This window comes from Protomyctophum parallelum (assembly GCF_964188405.1).
Source record: "Protomyctophum parallelum genome assembly, chromosome: 11".
NCBI classification, from domain to species: domain Eukaryota; kingdom Metazoa; phylum Chordata; class Actinopteri; order Myctophiformes; family Myctophidae; genus Protomyctophum; species Protomyctophum parallelum.
In genome coordinates, this window is record NC_139707.1 from 10,707,632 (window position 1) to 10,722,960 (window position 15,329).

The 15,329-nt window shown below is 47.8% G+C and overlaps 1 protein-coding gene across 1 annotated transcript in view; it reads right to left on the reverse strand.

The window, feature by feature from the left end:
• Positions 1 to 15,329, reverse strand: part of plekhm3 (pleckstrin homology domain containing, family M, member 3) — a 57,145-nt gene that overhangs the window by 40,494 nt on the left and 1,322 nt on the right. The window contains exons 2-10 of the mRNA XM_083776567.1: positions 11,235 to 12,198; positions 10,171 to 10,311; positions 9,697 to 9,881; positions 9,278 to 9,444; positions 4,677 to 4,927; positions 4,088 to 4,270; positions 2,670 to 2,870; positions 1,442 to 1,651; positions 419 to 563 (exon numbers count right to left, since the gene is read on the reverse strand). Of these exons, the coding sequence (XP_083632693.1) occupies positions 419 to 563; positions 1,442 to 1,651; positions 2,670 to 2,870; positions 4,088 to 4,270; positions 4,677 to 4,927; positions 9,278 to 9,444; positions 9,697 to 9,881; positions 10,171 to 10,311; positions 11,235 to 11,345 (1,594 nt within the window). The 5' untranslated portion in view covers positions 11,346 to 12,198. The remainder of the gene's footprint in view (positions 1 to 418; positions 564 to 1,441; positions 1,652 to 2,669; positions 2,871 to 4,087; positions 4,271 to 4,676; positions 4,928 to 9,277; positions 9,445 to 9,696; positions 9,882 to 10,170; positions 10,312 to 11,234; positions 12,199 to 15,329) is intronic.

Genomic DNA, 15,329 nt, shown 5'->3' on the forward strand with positions numbered 1-15,329 from the left:
TACGTCATCCGAACGTGTCACCCGAGTCACTCTGTCCGAGAAGAATCAAGTAGGCCTAAGTCTTAAAAGTAATTAAAAACTGCGAATTTAAACAACTAGAGCGGTGCCCATTGGGCACTGGCCTACATGAAACGATGCAAGTTGGAAATGAATGCTCCACCCAGATATTACTATATGCCTCGTCTCTCCTAATCCAGGGCGCTCTCTGTGGTTTTGATCTGATGGAAATACTAAGCTCTTCATTTCTGACTTCTCATCCGCCTCTCGTTCAAAATATGAACGCCTTGGATTATTTAGCGATATAATGGAAGACGAGAGGTAAGCAAGCAAAATATTTCTCAGAGCTCCTATTTTGAAGGAATCCCGGGGCTCATTGTGTTAATGTTGACCTTAAATGTAGTAATGGTGACAGTCCTACCTGGCGCCGCCTCGCCGCCCACCTCCTCCGCCTCCCTCCGGACGGGCCTCTGGGCGCCTGCCGCCTGCCGCAGAGCCTCGGACCAGTCCCGAGCCGAGCTCTGACTGTCTGCCCGGAGCTCCAGAACCTCAGAGGAGAACACCACCTGGAAGAGAGAAAATACAGGTCTGACTGTCTGTCTAAATGGTAAATGGTACATTTATATAGCGCCTTTATCCAAGGCGCTTTACATAGATTGTGCATCAATTCACCCAATTCACACACCGATGGCGGTGTAAACCATGCAAGGCACCAACCTGCACATCAGGAGCAATTAGGGGTTCAGAGTCTTGCTCAAGGACACTTCGACACTAACTCTGGGGGAGCCCACAGGGTTCGAACTGGCAACCTTGCGGTTACCATCCAGCCACTCTACCCCTGAGCCACTGGTCGGTCTAATGACAGTCGGACCAATAGTATGTCTAAACCAGGGGGGCAGTGAAGCCAATAGTGTCTGAAGTCAGTAGGAAATCCTGACTTCCTGAAAGTTTATATAATGGCCTGTTGTGGCGCTGTCATTGGGCCCAAAAAAACCCATAGCTCCATAGAGATCCATGTATTTGGGCCCAACTTCACCTAGACTGTATTACCTTATTAAACATGGTCATGAATACGTTCTGCTTCCAGTCACTAGTTTAAAGTCTCATTTCTCATGTCATAATATTCTTTTTGGAAAATGATGGTCCCATTTATTAAAAAGATTACCATAAAGTCGAGTATGTTCTGAGGGGCATGGCTACCGTATACAGTCTATGATCGGGACCACCCCCCCGCTCTAGTGAAAATAAAAACCAACGAAGAAGAAGGGGGAAGTCCCGCCTCGTTGTCTGGGCCAGCCAATGGCCAGCTGGGCCCAAACGGATCTAGAAAGATGGCGATTTACTGACAGGCTTCATCTTACATCCATATCAGACCCGGAGAACTTTTGAACTTTTTTTCTAAAGCCTATGGCAGATAATGTGCACGTGAAAAACAACACCGTACCTGAAAGTGGCATCCTGAGTGGGCGGGAGCGCCGCTCCAGGGGTCTGCGTTCTCCTGCTGGGGGCCCCCGTGCTGCACCGCCACGCAGCAGGCCAGCGGGTGCTGGAAGAGGGGCTCGGCCACGGGACCCCGGCCCTCCGTGGGGAACGCCCGCAGGGCGGAGCGCGTCAGGACGAAGGTGAACGCCCGCCAGTTGTTCTGCTCCGTCAGCTGGTGGAGCAGCAGCGAGGTTACTATACGACTAACCGAATAACCAACACTAACATTTAACCCATTCTGACCTGAGATCAGATTCTAAAAATGTCTCTTTGAAAATGACAGTTTTCTGAAAAAGCTATGTTTCTATGTCAGTCGTTCTTCGATTTAAAAAAAATAGCAGACCTACAAGCTCGTAGTGCGCCACTCGGTGGCGCACTATGAGCTTGTAGATCTGCTATTTTTCAATAGCTAAAGCATAAGGTGATGCTAACACCAAAAGGGGTTCCCGCCTAGAATGGGTTTTAAAAGAAGGATTTTCCGTGAACACCCTGAGCGCACAGGACAGAGTTCTTCCGCCCTATCGATTAGTAACGCCCAGCACTCAAGACGGAGATTGATCAAAAGGACGGATATTATTGATATCAAAACCGATCGCATCCCTCCGGTGGGACATCATCGAAAATGTACCCCCCCCCGTTTAGCCAACGAGACCGAACATCTTAAAACGTTAATAACTCTTGATCTAAATCATTCCGTCCAATTCTAAGAAAAGATTGTGTTAGACGGCCCAACGCGGTCCTGTCGCTAGTCGCGATAGAATTAATCATACCTCCCGTTGTTGTCGATCGCCTCAAGAGTGTTTTGGCTACATTTAGCTACTTCAGCCACATCCGGGAATAACATCCGGTCCGTCGCTAAATGTGCTCCGCTGCTATAAATCGCTGGGCGCTATGATACTACTAATACTTGTAAATGTATGTGAAGTTGTTTGTGTGTATGAGTGTATAATGTATATATCCTGTGAAAGTATGAAATAAGGAACTATATATATTTAAAGAAAACTAACTACTAACTGAAATTGTATTGTGTGTTTTGTAAAACAAAGAAATTATAGACAAAAATCCCTTAGTTTTACTGTAGTTCTTCTCAATGATTATCCAACTGAAAATATATATTTTTTAAATGGTATCTTGAGTTTTTATTATGGCTCGTACATACTGCACGATCTAATAATAATAATAATAATAACCTTGTGCAGAAGGCCCACTTTGAGGACCTCCTGGCAGCGCTGGGTGAACAGGGGCAGGGCGGTGGGCCGGACGGGGCGGGGCGGGGCCAGCGGGGAGGGCGTGGCCTCGGCCGGGGTGGGGGTGTGGTCCGGCCGGGTGTCCAGGCCCGACGGGGAGGGGGTCGAGGTGGGAGACATGGGCGTCGTGGGGAACATCGCCACCTAGTGGAGGAGAAGGAAACTAGCGTTAGGGTTAGGGTAAACTTGTACATTTTGATCAGATTTGACTTTAGGGTTTCCTACGCTCACCTATAGTAATGATGACCGAAAGAAGAAGATCACAGATACAAGCGGCCGAGATGGCTATTCTCAGTCGGGTAACATCGCCTCACCAGGCTTTCCACATCGGAGGAAAGCCTGGTCTCTGTTCCAAAAGTGCCGTGTGATCCGGTCGGGAGCGGATGATATCGTTACGTCATGTTGTAGTATTGTTGTGTAGTCATCAGGATGATATCGTTACGTCATGTTGTAGTATTGTTTTGTAGTCATCAGGATGATATCGTTACGTCATGTTGTAGTATTGTTTTGTAGTCATCAGGATGATATCGCTACGTCATGTCGTAGTATTGTTTTGTAGTCATCAGGATGATATTGTTACGTCATGTTGTAGTATTGTTTTGTAGTCATCAGGATGATATTGTTACGTCATGTTGTAGTATTGTTTTGTAGTCATCAGGATGATATTGTTACGTCATGTCGTAGTATTGTTTTGTAGTCATCAGGATGATATTGTTACGTCATGTTGTAGTATTGTTTTGTAGTCATCAGGATGATATCGTTACTTCATGTCGTAGTATTGTTTTGTAGTCATCAGGATGATATCGTTACGTCATGTTGTAGTATTATTTTGTAGTCATCAGGATGATATCGTTACGTCATGTTGTAGTATTGTTTTGTAGTCATCAGGATGATATCGTTACGTCATGTCGTAGTCATTGTTTTGTAGTCATCAGGATGATATCGTTACGTCATGTTGTAGTCATTGTTTTGTAGTCATCATGATGATATCGTTACGTCATGTTGTAGTCATTGTTTTGTAGTCATCAGGATGATATCGTTACGTCATGTTGTAGTCATTGTTTTGTAGTCATCAGGATCATATCGTTACGTCATGTTGTAGTCATTGTTTTGTAGTCATCAGGCAGGGACAATCAAACGGAACTTCCTTTTCCCTCAATCTGGAAGATTAACAATAAAAGCTCTCGTAGCCTGTAGCTTTTATTGAGAAAAATCGATTTGAGGGAAAAGGAAGTTCCGGATGATTGCTGAATACAAACCAATACTACAACATGATGTAGCGATATCATGAACCCGAAATGGCTTTAGTGTCTGACCTGTCCTAGTGGAGTATGCTTTGGGCTTTAGGCCTCTTAGCTGACCTGCTGGTTCTCCTTGGCGGTCTGGGTCTGGGACGGCACCCTCTGGGCTTCGGACGGCACCCTCTGGGTGTGGGACGGCGGCCTGGCGGCCAGCACCCTCTCCCACATCATCCTCCTCCACTCCAGGGCGTCCCACTGGCTCCCTGCCCGCAGCTGGACTCGGGTGCTGTTGAAGAACAGGGCCTGGAGAGAGAGAGAGACGGGGGCCAACCGATCATCAGACTAGATTAGATTGACAATCGATCAATTAACACAATCATTCCCAGGATTCCTTCAAAATAGGAGCTCAGGGGTGCCGGAAAGACATGGCCACTTTTACTCTGAACACCCCCTCCCCCCCTTCCCTGGAAACATTCCGGAAAAAAAACGGAGAAATATTTTGCTAGTTTACCTTGTTCTCGATTCGATTATATCGCTAAAAGCTCCAAAGAGTTCATATTTTGAACGAGAGGCGGATGAGAAGTCAGACACGCTATGGGGCTATAGTATGTGAAGAGTCTGCCTGTGCTTATTAACTCGTTTGCGCGATGGCAAGCTCTCAGTCAAAATCTGGTCACAAATAAATAAATCACGCAGTGGCCGCACTGACCTGGAGGGTCCGGGGGTCGCTGGGCTGTGGCTGCCCGCCGCTGGGGGCGGGGCAGGCCAGGCTCTGGCAGTGGGACAGGGAGTAGGCGGTGCCCAGCGTGAGGTTGGCGCTGCTGTCCAGCGTGTAGAGGCGCAGCTCGCAGGGCGTCAGCTCAACGTGGCAGGGCGCCCAGCGGCCCCGCGGGCCCTCCCGCTGCTCCAGCTGCCCCCGCTTCACCACGCTGCTGCCCCCACTGCTGCTGCCCTTATCCGCTGGGGGGGAGGGGGGGTTTAGAACAGTGGATCTCAAGAGTTAAATTATTGTTAGACATCTGCATTACTTAATTTACAAGAAGTCTACACAATTAGAGAATGCCCAGCAAGCCAAATGACGTCTTGACGTTATTTGGAAATCAGGTGATATTCTGGGCCAGATCTGACTAGTCTTGGTTTGACTTGATCTGGCCCCAAAAGAGACGTCACTAATTCGTCCAGCTAATTCGACCGTGCTTGCTGGGTGTAGAAGAATTGTTATCTCTCTTAATGATACCAATTGGTGGAGTTTGCATGTTCTCCCCGTGTCCCCTAGGGTAGATACCCTCACAAAAACATGCCGTAATCCTTGTCTCTAAAACTACCTCCCCCTGGCCAGCCGGGACGCCTGATGGAGGGGAAAGGAACTGGTCGGAATAACGTGTCCCTTCCACGCGCTACGTCCGGCCGGGGAAATTCCCCTCTGTCAGGTGAAAAGAAGCAGCTTGGACTCCTCATGCATAGAAGGAGGCATGAGGTGAGTCCGCTGCCCCCCCAGGTTGGCAGAGGAAGTGTAGCGCCCAGGATTACATTAGATAATTGGCACTGGATGAAAAGAAAACTGGGTTACAAAATCGTGGATAAAAAATTAAGAAAAAAAGAAAAAAATGATACCAACATCAATGCAGCATGGAAATGTGGACACATTCTTTAGTTCTGGGTAAACTGGTGGTCCGTGGCTGGAATGCAGAGTAAATAATGGACCTCGATATGAAATACGCTGAAAACCACCTCTTTAAAATGAAACTGGCTGACGGGGTTGAAAAGCGAGCAGGAGACAGACAGTGTAAAAGGAAAGAGCAGAGGGGAGGGTGGGTCGCTGTAGAGGGCAGAGAGGGGAGGGTGGGTCGCTGTAGAGAGGGCAGAGAGGGGAGGGTGGTCCGGTCTTCAGATTAGCAGAGTTTCTCCATGTTTTCTCAGCGACCACTGTAACAATGCCGTCTTTTCCTGCCACGGCGCCGCTATCTCTAACCAAAACATCAAGGCTCGCGTCTAACCCTGCAAGAAATGTGTTGCGTGGGACCCCAGTGTGTGTGTCTGTGTGTGTGTGACAGTGTGCGTGTGTGTGTGCGTGCGTGTGTGCGTGCGTGCGTGCGTGCGTGCGAAACATCAGTGACATTATGAAGTACATCTCAGTGACATCACGAAGATGTACTTCATAATGTTACAGATTTTTTTCCAGATCTCCAGTTTTATTATTTCCACACAACAACTCTAAGGTATATTAATGACAATGTTGAACATGAGTGGTATTCCCCTTTAAGCAAAAACAAACCTAAATAAATGAGCACACTCGGCGACACTTCAATCAAACCCTGTTCTTGCAGTTCTTCCAGAGGTGATTTCCCCCTAACTGAAACAAATGGAAAACAGCCACCGAAATGAGCCTGAATGGCAGACATTGCATCTTGCCGTTTTTGTGTTCATTATATTAAGCTCTTTTAAGAGGGAAGGAGTCGTGCCAAACGCTATGTGGCAGCTGTTGACGCGGCTCGCGGCCGCGGCTAAACGGCCCATCCATCTTACACAAACACTGCAGCTCGACAGTTGTCACCACAAGTCTGAGTCCCTGCATGTTAACACACACACACACACACACACACACCGCTCTTTATGTTAACAAAGCGCTCTGTTTAAGCTCTGCTAATGAATATGCAAATGAGGTTGTATTAGGGCCCCAAAGAAGGAAGGGTCTCTGATTGGCGATTGGTTGGTCTTCATGCTTGGAGGGAGTCGAGATAAGAATTAGTTTGGTGCCGATGCGTGTGTCTGCGTGTGTGTGTTGTGAGAAACAATTAGCCTTCATCTTACGTTGCTCTCACTCCAGCTAAAGGCCTCAAAACATACGCACGCACGCACATTTCCACTGGAGACATTTGAAAGGAACACAGAAGGTCATGTTAAACTGGTAGACCTGGGGAGAGGTCAGTACCGAAATAGACCACACTTTGAGAGAAGAAAATAAAACATGAGTTACACATCTAGTAATTCATTTTCAATGAGACCTGCATTTCTTTAAGGGCGCCCTACAGGTTTAATGAACAATTGAGCGTTGCTGTCCCGCCCCTTTCATGACGACGCCAGGCCCAGGAATTGATTCCCAATACATTTTCCCCATAGACATTTCAAAGACTATTTATTTAAAGACCTTTTAAGCGTCGTACGAAGCCAACTCGAGTTGTGACAATTCATGACAATAAAAACACAATATTTTGGACCAAACAAATAATTACAAAGAAGAAAAACAACAAAAAAAGTGTTGTAACCTGCCGTTTTCTTCTTCTTTCTAATTATTTGGTCGGCCCAAAAAATTGTGTTTGTTGCCATGATTTGTCACAACTCGAGTTGGCTTTGTACGAGGCTTAAAAGGTCTTCAAATAAATACTTTTTGAAATGTCTATGAGGAAAATGGGGGATCATTTCCTGGTCCCTGGTAGGGGGCGGGGCTGCCACGCTCTATGAACAGAGTTTAATGTTTGCGTTAATCCATGCCCGTCTGAAAGGACCTTTAAAGTGTGACTTAGAGCAGTGGTTCTACAAACAATCTCATCGCCGACACTAGCTGTAGATTTTCTACGCTCACATAACGTTCAAAAGTATGTATTGTCTTTAGTCTGTAGTTGCTGAACATTAGTTACAATACGTTCAAAATGTGTCACCTGGAGCTGTGGTTACTGTGGTTTTAAACAGACGACATCAAAGTGCTTAAAGACTTAAACCTCTCTTAAAGTCTCCCTTTTGTGGCAAAAACACAAGAGTAACTAAAATGAACTGGACAGCAAACTAGTGCTGCGCCGTTCTGGATCACATTTAGAATTTAAGAAATTAGATCTTGTAGGTGTCTGAATCTAGATCTCAATCAATTTGCCATTAATTGTGCAGCACTACTTGGCCTGGATTTAAAAAATAAATAAACCTTGAAGATTCCTGTCCTAATGTCTTCAGACAACACCAGGGAAGGTAAATGAGCAAGGCACCAGCAGGGAGGCGTGAAGGTGACACGCTGAACCTACACACACATCCATCACTGTTACACACCTGTCACACTGTGTGGAGAAAGAAAAAAAGCCGTCCGACTCTGAATTTCCCCGAAAAAGGGTCTGCCGCCTGTTGGCAGACACATTATGCTAATGCTAAATAATCCCGCTAGTATCGGGGGCAGGGTAATTGGACCGCCTCTCCTCTCGACTCATTTCAGCCCCATTTGCTGACAGGATTACTGCCTATTATCCCCCCCCCCCCCCCCCCCCCCCCCCCCCCCCCACACACACACACACACACACAAAACAAACTGCACCGAGCTCTTTGACTCAGACTTGAGTGTGTGTGCATGTGCGTGTGCCTGTATGAGTGTGCGAGGCGTGCGTGCGTACGTGCGTGCGTGCTTGCATGTGTGCGTGTGTGAGCGCGTGTGCGTGAGTGTGCACGTTTGTGTGAGCGTGTTTGTTTGTGTGTGTGTGTGTGTGTGTGCGTGTGCAATTGCGATGGCACACAGCTGTGTGATTTCAGGCCATCATCCTCATAACCATCATGTGTCATTATCAGGCGTCTCTCTGAGCGAGGATGCTCCAGCCGACAGCGAGACGAGGGGAACGAGGCCGGCGTCTCGTTGTATTGAAAACCTCTCGGTCCCGACAGCGAGACGAGGGGAACGAGGCCGGCGTCTCGTTGTATTGAAAACCTCTCTGTCCCGACAGGAACGGCTCAGACATGATCAATGCAAACACAGGAGGACTACATGTCTAACGCGGCTCGTCCCTTCCTAATGCATGACGCTCTCTTCTTCCCAGACATGTTCCTGTCAAGGACCCTCTCAACGTACGTCAGTGTGACGAAGACGCCACGCTGCCATCCGCCATAAATGCTGCAGGAACGCCATTAAAAGATCTTCCGTTCTTAACCAATAGCCTCCCCCCGTTCGGGCCATGACGCCATGAGAGGCCGGGACTCGACGACTTGTTAATAATAATAATACATTTTATTTATAACGCACTTTACATTTGAAACAAATCTCAAAGTGCTGTTTTGCGAGTGCGACGGTTAGATCACAGAGATTTGGAATGGAGGGGAGGGGGCGGGGGGGTGATAGGTTTGAAGTGTCTAAAGATAGGAGAAATATCAGCCTGATAAAACATGCACGCACGCACGCACACACACACACACACACACACACACACACACACACACACACACACACACACACACACACACACACACACACACACACACACACACACACACACACACACACACACACACACACACACACACACACACACACACACACAGAGAGGTAGAGTGCCAACTGACCTTCTCTGAGGTGGTTGAGGGCCATGTTCTTGAGCGCGTTCCCGTCCACCGTGGGCAGGCCGTTGTCGGTGTAGGCAGAGGGCCGGTAGTTGACGTCGGAGCGCGAGCGGCTGTGTCCCTTCTTGAAGGCGGAGGTAGTGGAGGAGGTGGTGGTGGAGCTACAGTTACTGGTGGAGCAGCAACGGGAGTACAGTGAGTTAACTAAAACTAACCAAATAACAGAAAAACAAGAAATTATGACATGGTCATATTTGTCAGGTGAAAGCGCTGTCTCCGATGTGCATCTTTCCTGCCCTCCAGTTTAGCTCATAACATTAGCCGGTGTTATCAGTGTGTGTGTGTGTGTGTGTGTGTGTGTGTGTTTGTCTGTGTGTGTGTGTGTGTGTGTGTGTGTGTGTGTGTGTGTGTGTGTTTCTAACCTGGTGGCGGTGCAGTCCTTAGCTTGGGCTGCCAGGTCGTTGGTGGAGCGCGCGCGGCACCTCTTGCCGTAGCGGAGACCCCCGCCGCCCCCGAACCCCCCCAGCCCCAGCACACTGAAGGCAGAGGGGGGGGTCCCCTGGTGGTCCCCGGGCACGGTGGTCCAGGCCAGGCCCAGGGGTCCCACCTATAGAGACAGAATAATACAATATTTAAAAACGAATTTAAATCATAGAATACAGTAATGGATTTTCACTTTTACACTAATACTATGACGAAACATGATCTTCAACCACCTTTTTTCACTGACGGAAACTAAATGGAAACCAAGCTATGAACATGTCGTCAACAAATAAAAACTAGACTAAAATGTTAGAAAGGGACTAGTGGACAAGAGATCCAGTATAAGTCATTTTATATTTGGTTGCATGCTCCCCCCCCCCCGGAGCCAAAAGCCCCCCCCTAGGGCCACTGACCTCAGGGTGCTGGTCCCGGGGGGCCAGAAGGCCCCACACTCCGCTGGAGCTCAGCTTCCCCAGGGCCACGCTGGACGCATCCTGCAGCTGCTTGCTGGCCTTCTGCCTGGAGGCCACGTCGTCCCCCTTGTTGGTGTAGGACTGTCACAGTGAGACACAGTTAGACTAGTTATTGTAGGACTGTCTGTCACAGTTAAGACTAGTTGTTGTAGGACTGTCTGTCACAGTGAGACACAGTTAGACTAGTTGTTGTAGGACTGTCTGTCACAGTGAGACACAGTTAGACTAGTTGTTGTAGGACTGTCTGTCACAGTGAGACACAGTTAGACTAGTTGTTGTAGGACTGTCTGTCACAGTGAGACACAGTTAGACTAGTTGTTGTAGGACTGTCTGTCACAGTGAGACACAGTTAAGACTAGTTGTTGTAGACTGTCTGTCACAGTAAGACACAGTTAGACTAGTTGTTGTAGGACTGTCTGTCACAGTGAGACACAGTTAGACTAGTTGTTGTAGGACTGTCTGTCACAGTGAGACACAGTTAGACTAGTTGTTGTAGGACTGTCTGTCACAGTGAGGCACAGTTAAGACTAGTTGTTGTAGGACTGTCTGTCACAGTGAGGCACAGTTAAGACTAGTTGTTGTAGGACTGTCTGTCACAGTGAGACACAGTTAGACTAGTTGTTGTAGGACTGTCTGTCACAGTGAGACACAGTTAAGACTAGTTGTTGTAGGACTGTCTGTCACAGTAAGACACAGTTAGACTAGTTGTTGTAGGACTGTCTGTCACAGTGAGACACAGTTAGACTAGTTGTTGTAGGACTGTCTGTCACAGTGAGACACAGTTAAGACTAGTTGTTGTAGACTGTCTGTCACAGTGAGGCACAGTTAAGACTAGTTGTTGTAGGACTGTCACAGTGAGACACAGTTAGACGGCTGTCTTGTCCGTGTTTAATGGCCGCCCCAATGCATTTCCAATGGAAGTCACATGGTTTGACCAAACATTATTGTTTGATGGGGGGAGGGGGGCACAACACATCATTATGTAATAACTGTGACGGGCCTACCCTGGCATGGCTCTGGCCCGCGTCGGGACTCCCGCCCAGGCAGTGGAGGAAGTCCTCCTCGGTGGCCTCCGACGCGGGGCTGATGTCGCCCACAACGTCCAGCCCCTCCATGTCTGGGCCGGCCTGGGTCTTCTCCCTGGGCCGGGGCCCGGCCTGGGTCTTCTCCCTGGGCCGGCCCGGGTCTTCTCCCTGGGATGGGGGGCCGGCCTAGGTCTTCAGTGCCACACGGGTTCACAGGTAGAGTGCAAAAGAAATCACCCATATGTTGGCGACATTCAGATCATCTCCCTTGTGTTCATCCTTCCGGTAGTAAAACGATTTTAAGAATGGGGGACAGGACTGTAGATGCTTTACTAGCTAACGACTATAATGTTTGACCACTAAAGTCATGTAGCTTCCCTCACTGACCACTAAGTCATGTAGCTCCTCTCACTGACCAGTATAAAGTCATGGAGCTCTCGTCCAGGGAGGGAGAGGGCCCTCTCTCTGGTGGCTCTACCTCTCACGTCAGGGCTCTCATCCAGAGAGAAGCTGCTCTTCCCCTCACGTCAGGGAGTCGGGGGGGGGGGATTCACTTAAGCCAAAACATGACACACACACTTCAGCGGCACGGGGCTTGCCAAAAACGCTGCCAGAAATTACACCGATTTAGGCGGAACGATTGCTCTACTTAGCTAAATACACATGGAGGCTTCAGAACACAGCGAGAGAAGCTGAACTGGGGGCGAGTGGTGAAGGGGGGAGTCAGGAGGGGGTTTGGGGAGACGTCCAGCCTCGACGGGGGAGTCAGGAGGGGGTTTGGGGAGACGTCCAGCCTCGACGGGGGAGTCAGGAGGGGGTTTGGGGAGACGTCCAGACTCGACCGGGGAGTGGACATGAAGCATCAGCTGGCCCGGTGCCGACACTCGTCCTCGTGCTCAGATCGCATCGATGGTGTCAGCTTCAGACGGTCTGTGGTTTCACTCTAATAGCAGAGAGAGAGAGAGAGAACAGAAATTAGACATGGTCTGTCAAGGGACACCGTCCGCAACTAAACAATACAAGATCATTTATTATCAAAAGGGCAAAGCTCTCTGTCTACCGAGCAATCTTCCTTCCTACTCTCATCGATGGTGATTAAGTGTGGGTCATGACAGAGAGAATAAGGTTGCGAATACAAGCGGCCGAAATGAGTTTTCTTCGACGGGTGGATGGCGTCTCCCTTAGAGATAGGGTGAGACGTTCAGTCACGCGAGAGAGACTCGGAGTAGAGCCGCTGCTTCTTCGCCTGGAAAGGAGCCAGCTTAGGTGGTTCGGGGCATCTGGTTAGGATGCCTCTCGGGCATCTCCCTATGGCGGTCCTCGATGCACGTCCCACTGGGAGGAGACCCCGGGGCAGACCAAGGCACAGTTGGAGGGATGACATTGACTCACTGGCCTTGGAACGTCTCGGGATCCCCCAGGAGGAAGTCACTAATGTTGCTCTGGAGAGGGAAGTCTGGAGCTCTCTGGTGGAGCTGTTGACCCGACTACGGATAAGCGGTTGAAGATGGATGGATGGATCGAACAGGGAGCACTGAGAAACACTGAATACAGCATCATGCTCTCACTGAGTTGACAGCATATCATTATAGCCTATACAGTACAGTACAGTACAGTACAGTACAGTACAGTACAGTACAGTACAGTACAGTACAGTACAGTACAGTACAGTACAGTACAGTACAGTACAGTACAGTACAGTAGCAGTCAGCCCCCACTTTGCAGCATGTGAAGAAACACACAGAAAAATAAACACTCTTTAAAGACACAACAGTAAGTTACAAATGGCTGAGTTAACTTGAGCCTAACCCTGAATCACAACAACGTATAAACAAACAGTCTAAAAAGTAAACCTATATTACCTACTGTAGAAGTACTGGAGTGTTCTTACTGTACATACATATAGTCGTCATAATTCCTTTAAGTATAAAGCCTCATGTATGCATGGCCAGGAGGAATACAAGCTCTAGACAGCATCATATTATACAGTAGCATTCCCTCCCTTGGCCGTCTCCCTGACAGATGATGATAGTCATCAGCTAGCCTAGCCTAGCATGGTGACGGTGGGGGTGGGGGGGATGGGTGGAGTTCAATTCACACTCACACTATGTACGGTATCCATCCATCCATCCATCCAACCATCCATCTGCTCATGTCTCACTGTCTATCTCTGTGTGTTGCCAGATTCTGTGAGAGGGATTTAAGCAACACGGGTCTATGGAAACAAGCACCAAAAGACGCAAACTATAGTAGGACACACATGCAACCATGAACACCTTAAACCTAATACACACTATGGGCCGTTTGTAAATGAGTGCTGCACCATTCTTGCTCAAAAGGGGAATATCAATTTTCTGTAGTTTCTGAACATTGCTACGTTCTTCAAAATGTGTCACCTGGGAGCCATAACTACTGTGGCTTTAATTCACTCACCGTGGGGATGGCAGCGGAATGGCGGAGGAAACCATGCAAGGCACCAACCTGCACATCAAAGGCAATTAGGGGTTCAGTGTCTTGCTCAAGGACACTTCCACTTCTGGCTCACATTTAGAAATTAGATCGCATAGGTTTCTGAATCTAGATTGCAACCTTTTTTCGATTAATCGTGCAGCACTATTGTTGTATTGAAAATAAATCTGCAATTAAAACGATTTAGAACTGTTGTTTGCAGATGGGGGGCGGTCGGCGGACAAATACAAATTATTTTGGGCGTCCTTTACATGGTGGTTCTCATTTAGGACTGAGTTCTCTAAATCTTAAATGTTTTTTGATAAACCTATGTTTCTAATATGTCAGTGGTGATTAACAATTTCCATGTCAAGGACCCCCAGAATTATCTGTATTTGACCGTGGACCCCCATCTGAACATATGTTGTTCCAGAGCCCCCGCCAGAAGCAAAGATTTTAGTTAAAAACGTTCACTCTGAAAGAATATATATTCAAAGATTTGCGCCACATTTTTCAACAGCTAAAGTATAACATAATGCTTAAAACAACAAAAAGGGGTTCCCGTCCTGAATGGGATAAACAGCATTTAGGAAGCAAGCCCAAAAAAGCAACTACATTTAATACACTTTAACTTACAATAATCAGGCATGGCAACACCTCCTCTCTCTCTACATTATGATGTGTACTGTCTGAGTGTCCTCTCTCTCTCTCTCTGGTATTGATTTCCCTACCTCTCTCGTCCCACTGAACAGTACAGCAGGGACTTCCACTTTCCCCCACACACACACACACACACACACACACACACACACACACACACACACACACACACACACACACACACACACACACACACACACACACACACACACACACACACACACACACACACACACACACACACACACACACACACACACACACACACACACACACACACACAAATCAATTATTTAGTGGCCATGACATCACCGCTAGCCAATCCGCAAGCAGCATTTGTCTGTCAGCGATTTCAGAGTGTCAGGGTAAAGGGTTTAGGAAATGAGGCGTCTGAGGAGCAGTGCAGGTCCGGGGACCGCCAGGGGTCCTTGAGTGAGTTCCAGGGGTCCGGGGACCCCATATATATAGTAAATCAGGGTCAGGGATCATAGTAAATGCGACCTGCTGTCGCAAATTCAGCCCATATATGGAGTGCGTGCGTGCATGCGTGTCCACCCGCAGATGACTAATCACTGGCCGATTCAGCCAGGGAAGGACGGTGTGATACCGATTACGTACGGCAAAGTATACAATAGGGTTAGTTAATTAGTATTTAAGTAGTTAAGTAGTTAAGTAATAGTTACTGTAATTAATAGTTAAGTAATAGTTAAGTAATAGTTAAGTGATTCATCACAGATTAATCAATTTAGACCATGTGTTTATGAATTCAAAAGTGCTGGCGTAAATTTAAATATGTATAAATATCTATTATTATCAAAGACCATGGATGGTTGCAGCTGTGCCGTTATGACATGAGTGTATGTGATGATTCATGACAGATCAGTGACCTTGACTCACTGATGACACATCAAGCCCCACGTCCATCTTTGTGGTTTTTCTTATACGCATCGACACAAACAAATAAAT